Raw genomic sequence first — 15,174 nt, forward strand, 5'->3', positions numbered from 1 at the left:
TATGATGTTAGAATCAGTGATATTAGATTCACAGAATGAATTTTGTAAGCCTTAAAAATTGATCCCAGAATAAAGAAGGCTTAACAAGTAATTCGACATATCATAGAGAGATACAGTATAAAAAGAAGTTGTTCTGAATATAGTAATCTAGGTGATGAAAGGTTAAACAATAGAAGGTTTAAAAAAAACAGGAGCAAGATAGAAAGGGAGAAACAAAAGCAGAGGCAGAGAGACAAAGAGAGACAGAGAATGGGAGACTGACAGAGAGGGGAAGAGGAAAGTAAGGAGGAGAAAAATAATTACAGATCTGATGCTGAAACAATATTGGACTGTTCTGGACCAACTCAAGAATTTTCATTTCCATATCATAATATATGAAAGACTCAGAACAAAAGCATCTTAAAGGGAATAAGAAATGATAATGGATGTCCTGAAATCCTTGTTTAATCCAGGGTTGATTCATTTGAAGGAACTCTCAAGAAAATGTGTGGAGCCATCTGGAAAAAGGCTGATGAGATTCCTCCATTTCTAAAATCATCATGTTCCACGATGTCCCTCTATATGCGAGGATTTCGTATTTTCTGCTTGGTCCCAGTGGGAACAGTTGCACAGCAATAAGGATCAAAGTGCTGCTCTGAGTGGAGGCGTCCCCGGAGGCTCCACTCCACCACCGGCACCATTGCCAGGCTTAGCATGCTCAGGAAGAGGATTTTAGGAATATTCAGGACTGACGTTAATAGCATGGACAAGACGACTACTGAATGCCGGATCTCCTGCCTCTGCCTCTGTCACAGGTGGTAGAGTGAGAGGAATTATGTCACAGATGAAGAAGTAAGGTCGGAGAAGACCGGAGAGCAGTTGGCTGAATGTGTAGATGTAGGACCCGTTGGTGACATTGTAAAAGGAGATTTCGCCTGCTTCATAGTCCAAGAAAATCCCAACCCTGCGAGGCTGCTCTGGGTGGAGAGGCACCGATGGGGAGGTGAGGACCATGTACTCACTCTCTTTCAGGAGCCACACGGCCCATACCCCCTTCTCCGGGGACGGAGTGTTCTCCCCCTTCCTTGACACTGTGTCTTGACAGACGCCTAGACCCCACTCTGCTCTTTCTCCAACCACGACTTCCCAGTAATGCCTCCCTGATGAGAAGTCCTGCAAGCCCAGCACACAAGGCCATGTGTCAAATCACTCCACATTGTTGGGGACGTCTCTCCAGAGCTCTGTGTCCTGCACGCTGCGCAGGTTGGTGGTCAGGAGGAGGCTCGGATGTGCTGTGGACGGGTCCAGCTTTACATCAACTGTAGAGAGAATGTTGTGGGCCAAGTAAAAGGGCAGAAAAGACTGGTAGAAACTTAGGAAGCCAAGGTGTTGAGGAAAGCAGTCTTGCTGTTTGTCCTCTATTAACTCCTGCAGAAAGCAAAATTCGCACTTCACCTTGAAGGGCACGGAGTGTATTCTTCATCACTTTCAGATGTATTCACTTCTGCAGAAGCCAGGGTTCCTCACTGCTCAGTAAAAACACAACCACATGCATAAGTGTTTAGATGCCTTTCATCTACATCCAGAGCACATGGGTGCTCTTAGGAAGATCTTCTGTATTTACGACAAAATTTACAACTCCCTTGGGATTTTCTTTCTTTCTCAAAACCCATAGGAAAATTTCACTAAGATGAAATCTACCACTTTAAAAGCCATGATACAGTGGTCAGCAGAATTCTAAGGCAAGCACTACAGCATTCAGACCTTGGTGGGACGCTCACGATTACGGTATATCAAACAACAAGAGGGAGCTGACTGGGTGGGCCTCAGGTAATCGCATGAGCCCTTTGAAATCAGAAAACTGCCTTTGACTATGGGCTGGGGACAGAAGGGAAAATCAGGGATTCGGGTCTGATGTGTCATGCTGGCTTTGAGGATGGAGTGGGCCACCTGAGGAGATGGAGAGTGACCTCCAACTGACCTCCAGCAAGGAAAGGGGATCAAAGTGCCATAACCACCAGGGACTGCATAGGGCCACCAAGCTGAGTAAGCCTGCGGGTGGACGATTCCCCAGATGCCTCAGAGAAGGCAGCCTGGCCAACACCTCCACTGATCTTGTGGAGCCCTAAGCAGAGACACCAGCTGAGTCCCCCTGGAGGTCTGATCTGCAGAACTCTACCACCGTGATGGAACAGAACCTCAGCAAAGTGCTTGCGTGCATCTTCCCGGGGACTTCCAAACTGAGGAGCAGCCAGCTGTTGGAGCTCACCTCACAAGGCCTCCGAAGCACTGGGATGCTCTTGAGAAGCCTGAGCTTCTCTTTCTCTGAGACTAGTCGTTGTGCCTTCCTTCCCGTTCAACTCACCACCCCTTCTGGGTCTCCTTTGCTTTTCCCCTCTCTCTCTATCACTACATTGGAGAGACTGATGGTCTCAAGACTGGGCCCTCCTTTCTCAGCTGGCTCCCAGCTTGTTTTCAGGCTGGCTGGCTCACAGCTGTACTGAAATGCCATTCACATGCTTACTGATTCTGAGTGCCTATGTCTACCTGACCCTTCCTCCTGAAAGTCCATCTGTAGATTTACCTGCCTCTGTTGTCCACATCTGGGTATTTAACACTTGTCACAACATCAGTATGTCCGAAACCAAGCTCCCCTCACCTTCAGCATTAAGTATCGATGTAAATGGCGACTTCACTGGGCCGATTCTGGAGACTTAAGCACTCATGACTTCTTTCTCTGACAGCTCCTGTCTAATCCAACAGCAGATCTGGCCAGCTGTCTCTCTGACGTAGACGGAGACTCTGTCTGGTACTACCACCCTGGTCCAATCCACAGTCACCTGACTGAATGACGCAAGGGCTTCCGTGTCCTCCTCCCACGTCATGCCTCACTCCTCTAATACAGCACACGGCATGAGCCTCACAAACACAAATCCAATCATGTTAGTCCTCCATGTACAACCTCTCACTGATTTCCAGTCTCACACAGAGGTGATGCACCTGCTCAGTGGCCTGCCTGTGTGGTCCTGAGCCTCTTGGCCTTGTCTTGGCCTCTCTGACCCTCCCCTCACTCATCCCGCCGCAGCCACAGAGACCCTCTCATTGCTCCTGGAACACATCTTCCATGTATGCATCTCAGGCCTGCCACTCATTATTCTGCTGCCTGGAATGCTTCCCTCCAGGTCAGGTATTTGCTGAGTTATATTCCCTGCTGGGTGAGGTCATCCTGGATCATCATATTCAAAATTAGGTGCCCTGCTTCCAACACTTGTGGCCACCCTTACCTTATTCTCATTTTTTTCAACGTTCTGTACCCCTTCCAGCATTCTGTGCATTTTGCATAACTTAAGTAAATATTTGCAACATGAAGCTATGGATTTGGGGGATTTTTGTTCTTATTGTGAAATATATCATAATGCTTAGAAGAGTGGCTGGCATAAAATATTCAGTGTTTGTTGGATGGATTATTTAATTGTGTAATTCAGTAAAAAGGAAAGGGGATAGGAGGACAGTGGTTATGACACACAATGACTGCAATAATTAACAATTCATGTAGGTCCTATATATTAACCTGCACATGGCGACATGGATACAGTCATTGCACAGGGCTGCTAAGCTGGGTTTTCTTGTTTTGGGACAAAACTGTTTCCCTGTAAGTAGAAAAACCATGATTTGTTCCCAGTCTGCTTCATTAACTGGATTAGAAAAATTAAAAATATTGAATCTATACTGTTTTAAAAAACAGCATAATCAGACCACAGAAGCTGATTTATGACACCACGGTTATTCCTACATTGAAAAGAAATATCCAAACATTTTGTTTTATTGACTAATTTAATTATCAAATTGACAGATAATATAATAAGCCAAACCTCTCATTATTAGATACCCTTTCATATTGATGACTTTTTCTGTTTTCAAGTACATCTCATTCAGTCCTCCGAATTCTTTAACAGCATTTTATAAAGAAGGAAATGGAGATTCATTGGAATTAACAATGCTCATAGCATAGCTATAAAAAATGAAGTACACATTCCAGTCCATTGTTCTAACAACTGTAAATTAAATGGGTGTCAGTGACTGATATTCTTTAGGACGATTCACTAATACCCTAAAGCCCTTCCTTCTGAGCACAGGGTTCCCCCCTACCCCCCTTGGAGTTTGCTCTGACCGTGGCACTCACTTCCGTCGGTACCTTCAGGGAAGCCACACGCGCCCCTTAGCGTGCACGCTAGTAGGTCCAGCATGCGATTTTATGTTACCTTGCCCTTTTCCACAGCTGTCAGCAACAGGACGGAGGGGAGCCTCTGTCTGCACAGGTCCCGTAGTGAGATGATGTGAAACAAATCCCCCACAATCCAGTGGTGTTTTAATAACATGATTTAAAAACAAACCTCTGCTGACTTTAGCCTGGAAGCTTTGGACTTCTTCGTTACCGCAGCCTGACTGGTGCCATAACAAACTCCGGATAACAGCCAGACCCAGGCACAGGGTTCCCGAGGGTCTAAGACACAACCTACCTTGGAACTTCCTCAGCATCTCCCACATCCCGGGGATGCGGCACACTGTCTTCAGCTCCATGGGGACGGTCTCCAGATCCAGATGCAGGACATCCTTACTTCTGAGAAGAGCACAGACCGATAGCTCTCAATAGGGTCACCTGCCAACCTCCTCAGCATCTCCCAACCCATTCTCTGATTCAGAAAGTAAACATACCTCCTCAGGACTTCTCTCACCCCCTGAAAGTGAAATAGAAACACAGCAGGTGTGAGACCTCTGAACAGCTTTGGGCAGACTGGGGACAAACCATGAGCATCTCTCTAGGGAGGACTGGGAATCACTGACCATCAGGATAAAACTATGCCTGAGATGAATGTCTCTTAGTAAGAGCCAAAAATAGGCTCATGAATCAAAGGGTTTCATGAACTTAAAATAATAGAATCAGTTTGTCTCTATTGGAATTGAATCAGACTACACAACATTTAGGTTAATTCCTATGACATCTGTCAGTTTAATTTCTGAATTGGTAATTCTGACATTTGGATATTTTTAATGAAGTGTTGTATTCTGGTCAAAAGTAGATGGAGTTAGAGTAAAAATAGATATTAAATATTTGCAGAATGTATTTGAGGAACAGTGAAAGGCACAGATGTAGAATGTTACTGTCAGTGTCTCCATAACAGAATCCCAATCCTTACTCATCTGAACCAACACACCAGAGCTGTGAGCTCATGCGGTGAGGTTACTGAAGTGGATAAAAGGAAAAAAGTAAGTAATTCATATCTCTAACATTCTCTAGAAGTAGATTATTAAATAAACCATCTGCATCATGTTCCCTCTCCCTTTAAAAATAGCCACTCTTAGATAAATTTTGACAGGGCATAAAAGGAGGGAAATGATTAGCTTTACTTTTCTGGGAGGGCAGCCTTATTTTGGACCATTGGGAGCAAAATGTTGCTTCTTGGTCCTGGGGAAGAAAGGGAAAGGTGGGTATAAAATGAAAATAAATTATTTGAGAACATATTCTCTCTAAAATTTGTATTGCAAATCACAATATTTATTTGGCACTAAGAAATGCTTCTTTTCAACAAGTTGGGCTTCAATATATGGTAAAATAAGAGGATGAATGTAACTGAATATGCTGAAGTTTACATTTACTGTCTGAAATGTAGAGACGCAATTCCTGTCTGACTATTAGCTGGCTCACAAGGAAATGGGCGTAGTAATAATGACGACGATGATAATAATAAGTTTTACTGATGTATAGATAAAACAAAGACAAAATGGGACAAATGAAAGAAAAGTGCTTCGTAAATTTTATTCATTACATGACCGCCCCCACCCCCACTACGTGACCAGTGCTGCCCAGTCACTCTCCTTCCGGGTATGTGAATGGAGTCAGTTCGGAATCCCCTACGTGCATCAGCGAGGAGACAGATGAGGCGTGCCAGGGAATTCCCACCACGGTGTGTTCTATCACGGCGACACACAGCCGTCAATGACGCCTTCCCAGTTCTCCTGGGATTTAACGCCCTCACAGAGGATAAAGAAAAAATTATTTCCTTTCCTGGGTTATTTGTCTTTTCTGTAAAACCAAAAAGATGGTAAGAAAGCTCCTTGGATCCCACATAACTCCTACCCATGGTGCCTGGATGAGGCAAGCCATAGGGGCTAGTGAATTAGCATCTGCCTCAAAATTCAACATGAACATTTCAAGCTTGGCTATTAACTGAAACTTACCAAAGACTTTCGGGATTGGCCAGCACTGAGCACAGCAATATAGTCATTGACCAACTGACCCCAAGGTTTAAAGAAGGGTTTTTCAGCCAACAGAGTGTAAGTTGTCCTTTTTCTGTAAATCACTGAATTAATTTTTTTAAATATGTAGGTTTAGTGAGAATGTTTGATATCATGATCTGGGTGATGGTTATGAGTGTACACACATGTCAGAAATTTAAAAGTTAAAATATAAGAAATATTTAGGTTTCTGTCTTAGAAACTTAGTATGAACTTTTATAATTCTTTTAACATGAACTACTTTGTGATTCTCTTGTTTCCCTTCTAATTCTGATGCAAGGATTTAGAATGAGATGCTTTCTCTGTACCTTGTAGGGTACCCTTTCCCTGCAGAGCATAAACGCCTGCCTGGATTGTCTCAGAAGGCCCCTGTCTGCCCCTGTCTGCCCCTCTCTACCCAGGCAGCCAGCCTCACCTCCAGCAGAGCCGCGGCGGGACGCTGGCACCTCTCCTCCAGCTCTTCGGCCAACTCCTTCAGGGCCCTGCCCTGCTGGGCCAGCCGGGCCCTGCCCTCCCGAAGTCCATGCAGGGTGGCTCGTTCCTCCTCCTCCAGCCGCCTCAGCTGCAGCCGCTCCTCCCGGGCCAGGAAGCCGCGGGACTTCTCATACTCCAACTTGAAGTGCTGCCTCTGCACCTCCACCTTCTCCAGGAGGGACACAGGGGGCCCGGTCATCGTCAGTGGGGGCCCAGTGCCTGGCTCCTGCTTCACGGACAGGATGGCTAAGCCGGGAAGCAACGTCCAGAGTGCTCACTGCCCAGATGTCTGCGTTTTTAGCAACATGCAAAACCAGAGGCCACTCGTATGAGAAGTAGCTTCATACAGGTTTCAAACCTAGAGTCTGAGAAGGGCTTTCGATTTGGGTTCCATTTTGCCACGGACTTGGGGACAGGGAACTTTTGTATTATATTTTACACATTATATATTACCAAATATAAAGTGTGTGGGAAAAGAGGAGTATGGGGATTGTAATTAAATATCCATTAAACTGTTAAGCAGAGTGGCTAACAGAATAGCTGCACAACGGAGGTGAAAATGTATCATCAGTCACCAGAAGAGCAGGATGGATACGAATGAATCATGAAGAGAGATTAGAGAGGCCTGGGTTTGTGCATGTAAGAAAAATGTGAGTAGGTGATATGGTGATCATGAAACCAGAAGGCTGATGTCCCCAGCAGAGCCAAGGGATAATCAAGAATTCAGGAAATCAACCTTGATTTCTACCCAAATCTCACATCTACAGTTTTTGAGTTGACCTAAGGGGCATACTTTCAGACAGCATTACCATTCTAAATTTTATTCTCGTGAGACTTGTATGTGGATAACTAGCTTTACACTCAATATAGGAAGCATATTATTCTCGCACAGTATCTCCACATTTGGATTTCCTGGCCCACTGACAAGTGTTCATTTGATTAATGGGCACAAGCCATGCTCTTTTCCTAGAAATCAATAAATATTAATAATGTTTCTCCCCAAGTAAGACCCAATATCATCTTCAAATTTCCCATATCTATCTCATACTCCCACTTTCTAAACCACTAGCCTCCTAAAATCCTTCGTCCTTTAAATCCACCAGCCCTGAACTCTGTGTCTTGGTCTGAAAATGACTCCTTTAATTTCTCGCCATCATGCAGGTTGGGCCACCAAGAGCGGGGCTAATGAACAGGCAGTCTTGAAAATGGAATCACATCTGGGCATGAGAACTGTCATGGTTGGGGGGTGCAGCTGTGATTTGTCTTTCTCTTACATCTCCCTTTTGAGTAACACAGTTATGTCTACGGATATAGAAATAATGGTTTTCCTAGAATCCAGAATTAATCTCATCAAGCCATGTTTTGTTCCATTCTCGAAGGTACATCCTCAATGGCAGAGATCATGCAAGTTTCCTTGACCTGGAACAGGGATAATGGAATCATCTCTATGTAGAATAATCAGTGGAGGGGGTAAAAAAATACAGGAGCCCAAATCTTAGATATGAAGTTCCTAATTCTGAAAATCTGTGGTCAGGTCATGACCAAAATAATTGACCTGAATTATTAGTTAAAAAGACAAACATTATCAATAAATATTTAACTTTACATACAATACACTTAGCTAAGGGAAAAGATCATAAGACTTACAAAAGAAGAAAAATATAGCAAAAATGATCTTTATGGAAATGTCTGAGGATAGAGTGTAAGACAAAATTTTCGAGAAAAGAGGAAGAAAAGAATTAGGAAAATACATACAACAATCAGAGAAGAAGAGTTATTAGGAAAAGGACAAAGAATAGAAATACTCTATAAAATAAATCTTATATGTAATGTACATTATGTAAATATGTAGAACTATACATATAGTTTCTATATATAATTTCTCATTCTTAAATCTTTTCTTTTGTGTGTGTGTTCTTCTTTTTTGGGGGGCAGGGGGCTGTCCTGTGCATTGTACAGTGTTTCCTGGCTTTCCAGGTACCATGAGATGCCTGTAATACACCTGCACAAGCCCAGGTGTGACAACAAAAATATCTATAGATATTGCAAAATATCCTTTGGAGGGGAAAATTGCCCTAGGTTGGGAACCATGCAAGTGTGTGTGTGTGTGTGTGTGTGTGTGTGTGTGTGTGTGTGTGTGTTTGTGTGCAAATAGGAGGAAAAAGAGCTGATGAGGTAGAGAAAAGAGAAAAAATAGGTAATAATAGCATACATGGATGTCTGAAAAAAGGCTGAAAGTTAGATTATCCTCTTATATGTGGGGTGATCACTTTCAGCTTTCTGTTACACACATCAATGCTGTGAAATGTTTATTATTTCATTCACAAATTTTAGACCAGTACTGACAGTATGAGACCCTGTCTAGGTGCTAAGAACACAACAGTGAATTACAGTAAGACAAGGAAGGCTGTTATTTTATAATCTGGACTGGGGTAGTGTTAATAGACATTAAAAGAACACAGATACACAATGAAATTTGAAGGGACCAGATGACAATGAGATGTTTTACGTGAGCAGAACAAAAGCTTTGGAGCAAGGAGAATGGTTGAAGAGTGATTTAATGACAGGAAATTGGACCTTTCAGATAGGCAAACCACCTAACATGCCAATATTCCCCTACCTTCCAAATGACAGTTTTCTTCCCCACATGGGTCTCCTGAGACAAGACCTCCTCCATCTCTTTCCTCATGAGCTCTAGGGCCATCTGGAGTTTTGCCTGTTTAAGAAGATATGCTGAGTCCATTACAGATGCTCTCCTTCAGGACCTACCACCCACCAGGTATGTCAGAAAATAGATCAATCAAACAGACCCTAGTAAGCACCTAAAAATGTCCAACCTCATTGATAACTAAGTTAAAAATAAACATATTAATATGTATTTTAAGTTTCTGTATTTAAATTAAATATAAATATTTAAATTATGTATATAAGTTTAGTACCAGATATAGTCAAAGATTTATCTAAAGTATGTTCATTGCAGCATTATTGAACATAGTAAAACTGTAACTAAAATGTTAAAAATCAGGGAGTGGGACTGAATTTATTTTATATTAACAGAATGGAATTACAATAAATACAGAATATTTTATGACAAGAAATACAATTATAAGGTCAAAATAAATATATTTTATGTAATGTGAACACCAGTTTTGAAAAAAATAGTGCTTATAATGAATATCTTCAAAAGTAGGTATCAATTCAATACATGAGATCAAATTTACTAACATTTGACTGAAAAGTGATATTATTCCTTATAATGATATATTTCAACTTCTTAAAGTGATTTACTACTTTATTAGAAGATAATTTTTTATTATTATTTGACCAGATGGAGTCTTGTAAGTTAGTAATTATTAAATGAAAAAAGAAATACAGAAAGTCATAAATCTTACAAGAAACACAAAAATAATCATTTAATAGACACTATTCAATACTAGAACCTCTGCTAAATGTAAACACATATTTTATTGACAGAGAACATCCACAAGGCAACAGACATGCACACAATTTTGAAATTCTTCCCAAAGTCATTCAATAAATCTTAGGAAAAAATAGAAAAAAAAAAACCTCCAAAACTCTCTTCCCAGAGTCATTCAATAAGTCCTACACAACAAATGCTTTTAAAGAGAGAATATTATAATGCTAAGCAAAATGCTTCATGTAAAATAGCAGTAAAATTCATAGACTCATTAGATGAGATGGGGGAACTAGCATTTGTTTGGTGTTTTCAAGGAATAAAACACTTGGACACTTACAGACGGAGAAAAGCTCCCCTAGATGAGGAAACTGAGCAAAAGCAAGGAGATAAAAAAGGTGTGGCATGTTTGGGGACAACCACGAGTAGGCAAACTTTGCTGGATCTCAAGTTTGACTAGGACAGGAGCCCTGTAAACACAGAACTTAGGCCCCTGGAAAGTCTTGATTGACAGGCTAATGGGTTCAGAAGAATTTACGTTATTTAATTAAGGACTAAACATAGGGAAGTTCTTTTTAGAAATATCACATCAGCCATGCTGAATGGTAACTTCTGCGTAAAAAGAAGGCAGGAAGATCGTACTTCAAACGTCTAGCTGGAATACAGCCAGCACCTGAATTTGTAGATGACAACCGAAAACAGGAAGGAAAATTAAGGTATTTTCAGGCAGGGACAGAGGGAAGACGGGGGAAATACCCCAACTTCGATTTAAAGCAATCAAAGTCATCATCACATTAATTTTAGAAAGTTAATATTTGCCATCTAATACTTGAGTTAAATATGTCAGTAGATGTCAGAGTCAAAAGATGAATGTGCCTCTTTTGTGCCAGAGCTATTCCAGAGGTTGGTATGGACTTAAATGAGACACGTCCAAGAACTTGTGAAGAACACAAGTTTGGAGATTCTATTCTCTAGACCTCCACAGATGTCACTTTCAGGGATCAAATACTTCAGTTTCAGTTGCCCCTTTATTGAGGATGCTCACAGGGTAGGTCCCCAAAAGCCGCTGCACGGAGAGCAGCCTGCGTTCTTGGCTCCTGGATCCCTACCTGAGGGCACACAGGCTTGAAAGGTGACCAGGCCTGAGCGTCCAGCCTGACACTATTCTAACAAATGTTCAGACCGCAGGGCTGTGTTGGTGGCCATACTAATTCACAGAGAGAGAAATGTACGCAGAAGCAAGGCATTACATGAGCTATCAGGAAGCGTTTGCAGTCCAGACGTACGGCTGTAATCCAGAGCCTACTGTACCCCAGACCATCATCTCCTGTCAAACCACCACCAGGGTGAAATTAAAGGGGAGACCTCATAGAAAGGGTCGGTCGGTGTGGCGATGCACCAGAGCGCCTGAGCGGGGGTCCCAAAGGGGCCACCCCGGCGCCAGGCAAGCGGCCCCGCCCTGTGTGCCCGGAGGGCAGGGGGCGCCCTCGGCCCGCGCAGCCGCCAAGCGCAGCGGCCGGGTGAGGGCCTCCCCTGGTCCCCACGGGTGGCCTCGCCTGGTGCCCCGGCGGCCTCACCTGGTAGTCCCGGGCGGCCTCCTGCAGCGGCGCCGTGCGGTGGCCTCGGTGCTCGGGGCTGGAGTCGCACACCCAGCACAGCGCCGCCCCGTCATCCTCGCAGAAGCCGCTGAGCTCCTCACCGTGCCAGGCAGGAAGGATTCCACCTTAAAGATGAGATTGCATTTTAACATCTGGGAAGTTTAAGAAGTAAGAACCTTAACTTTTTAGCAAACAATACCTCAGACCACCTTAGGGGCTGGGCAGGCAGCTGGTATCTCAGGGAAAAAAATCATCAGAGCAGGAAGTTGCTTGTGTTAAGTTAATTGTAAATATTCAGGGAGCACTTACCAAGTCCATACCCCTAAGCCTTTATCCGGTTCCCCCAAAAAATTCCCAACTGCCTATAAATCCCCCAGAGAGTGCACCACCCTGGCTCTCTTGTCCCCTCCTGGGGCGAGCCAGGAGCTCTGTCCTCTCACTGTATCTCTCAATAGAAGCCTCTGCCCTGACTCCTACCCTGGGTGTGCTACGACTCCTCCGCAAACAAGAACCCGGCATCACCGCCACAGCCCCGGGACAGCCCCTGCTCCCCGGGCTCCTGTGCGTGACTCACTCGGGGAGCCGCAGCACCTTCCTGCGCTAGTTTTGGGACGACCCCACGGACTTCTCATCCTTGTGAGGCATAATGATTTCATAAACTTTTTCCAAACTCCCATTTTCTGCCTCCCCAGTTAGCTCATGATGAAGGAATGAGAAGTATGTGTACAGTCAGGATAGACCTACAGCCCTGCAACAATTGGGAACATTCCTGTTTTTTTTGACATATACTTGGAACACAGTATTTCACTGGTTTCAAGTGCACAACACGCTGATTCCACAGTGACCCACACTATTAAACCCTTGCCCCACTGGCACAGCTACTGTCACCGCAGAAGGATGCTGTGGAACCATGGACTGCATTCCTCCCCGGCTGGGCTTCATCCATGACTAATCCATATTTAACTATCTGGCCCATTTCAGCGAGGATCCTGTAAGGCCTGCAGGCATGTTTCTGTTGTTGCGGAGCTCTTTCTGCCTACAAGACTGTGGGCCAAGGCATTCCTTAGAAGGAATAACTCCAGCAGAGTCCGTCAGTACTGTGGCTTCTGTGAGGTGGGGGAGGCTGGGAAAGACGCAGAAGGTGCCACATGATTTCACAGAGAGGATGTGAGCCCTACTCAGGATGGGCGTGGTGGGCTCCTCAGGTCCCCTGGGAAAACAAGTGTGACAGCGCCTGCCACCTGAGCAAAATGTAATTTCCAATCTGAGTTGGAAGCCCTGGTGGGCATGCCTGTAGCCAGTTATTCCTCAGCATATGTTGGGGCCAGGAGTCTCAGCCACAAACATGAGCTCAGCCGCCAACACGAGCACAAGACATATGGCCTAGCTCTCAAGGAGCCTTAAGGTCCTCCAGGAGAAGTCAGGCCAACTAACAACTGGGGAAAAGGGCCCTCACTGGTGCTGCCAGGATGTGATGGACTGAACCAGCCTGCAGGGGCATTCAGGTCCTCCAGGTCTCTGAGCTAAATGAAGAGTGAGTGAGCACAAGCCCAAAGCAGAGTTTGGCAAGAGGAGCAGTCAGAGGACACAGCACACAGGACATGAACTATGGAGGGAGGGAGCAGGATGCACCATGGTGAGCAGATACGGCCAGGCAGGCTGGTGTTTGGGCATATGAGGATGCATGGCCACTGATAAGGGCCCAGGGAGAAAGCCACTGATGACTTAGGTCCTTGTGGCTTCTGTGCAGTTTGTGGGTCCTTATTCTAGGGCTGAGGGCAGGGTCGAAAGGGTTTTGAGGTCATCTCCCTGATGTTTAGGCAGATAATTCTTTAAGAACAAACAGAAACATGTAAGAGCAAAATCAAAGATGTGATGTTAAAAAAAAAGTAAAAGGGCAGAGCGTCCCCGATAGAAAAGCAGACCCTGGTCCCAGGCTGAAGATCCTGCCGCTTGCTAGCCATAGGGGCTTAAAGGAAGTGGTGTCACCTTTCTGTGCCAAAGTTCCTGTAAAATAGGAGCACATTGTTAGTGCCACTCCTGCAGGGATGTTCAGAGGAATAAATGAACTAATAGCACATATTTGATACAGGTTCCAGCTTGTAGTAAGTATATTTAATTAAAAAGGAGAAAAAAAGAGCAAAATGAATGAAAGAGGAACAGTGACAGAGAATGTCAGCACATGTGGACAGAGAGATGATTTTTCCATTTTGTTCAGTGCTGTATCCCCAGTACCTTGAAAAGTGACTGGCACCTATGGATGCCCAATAAATACTAATTGCATAAATACATGGGAAAACAATGAACAGTACAGTTTCTTCTAGAAGCTAATGGAAGAGATAATTTCAAAGACAACTGTATTTAATGTCAAAGGTGCAGTCATGCATCCACATTTTCTTCCCTACCCTTCCTTTTCCACCAAGGCTCTCAGCTCTCCCTGGCCATATCCTTTGCCTCAGCTTTGTAGACTCAGGAGTCTTTTAGCCCCAAGCTCACCCGACTCTATAAAAACAAATAAAATAAATAACAGCCAGCGCGCACCTAAAAGCAACAGTCCATGGTTCAGCACTTTCCTGCTTGCTCGTGGTTTTTAAAAGGATCTGTTGGTTTCTATCTCAGCTGCTGCACCCTGCATTTTTATTGTTCCTTCTCCCCACAGACCACATTGATGATTCATTGAGCTGTAGTTGTCTAACGTCCTCTGCGCGCACAGCCTCAGCTTTCCATGGCTGGGGAACCGGCTCCCGCATCCCGTGCCCCACTATGCTTCCATGGAAGGAATTCAGAGTCAAAGCTCCTCATTAAAAACTTAAAACAAATATTGGAAAATAACCCCACAAATGATTTAAGTTTCTGGACTTAGAACTCTGTCTCCATCCAGCACATAAGTCCCCAGCAATGCTAAGGTATTAGAATGGGTTTTGAGAGGGTGGTGTCTGTCCATTGGAAATAAAGATTTATGATCAGTGAATCCTGGAAAATCCCCTCCTCTTGGTATTTGATTTGGGCTGACTAGATTGCCAGTTCCTTTAGGGCCTGGTGCTTCAGTAAATACTGCCTACATGACTCGTCTGTCAGGATGGCATGCTACCAAACCAGATGGTCATTTGCTCCAGTTCCAGCTCTTCTACACACAGGGAGCGTGGCCTGGTGCGTGCTATTTACCAATGTCACCCTTAAGTAACTCAAATTTCAAAAGAAGGAACATAACGTCTATTCCACACTGGCTCCTATGTAAAGTCCTCGAGGGAACTCTACATATATGAGGTGACCAATAACGAGTGGATTTTTGTGTGGAGTGGACTGTAGGTGTTACACCCAGCCTCCCTCCTCAGGCTGAGATGCCCAGGCTGATGGCTCATGGCAGAGCCTGTCTGTGGGACACGCCCTGGGCTGCTGTCAGAGTTTATG

General features: G+C 44.3%; 1 protein-coding gene across 1 annotated transcript; it reads right to left on the minus strand.

The window, feature by feature from the left end:
• Window positions 1–330: 330 nt before the first annotated feature.
• Window positions 331–12,282, minus strand: LOC130680191 (E3 ubiquitin-protein ligase TRIM58-like). The gene is given in 7 exon segments (XM_057490465.1): window positions 331–1,298; window positions 4,500–4,600; window positions 4,696–4,718; window positions 6,692–6,919; window positions 9,371–9,466; window positions 11,743–11,888; window positions 12,204–12,282. Coding segments are annotated over 7 exon segments (1,260 nt in total). The 3' UTR covers window positions 331–711.
• Between the last annotated feature and the right edge of the window lie 2,892 nt (window positions 12,283–15,174).

Source organism: Manis pentadactyla, chromosome 13, assembly GCF_030020395.1.
Source record: "Manis pentadactyla isolate mManPen7 chromosome 13, mManPen7.hap1, whole genome shotgun sequence".
NCBI lineage: Eukaryota > Metazoa > Chordata > Mammalia > Pholidota > Manidae > Manis > Manis pentadactyla.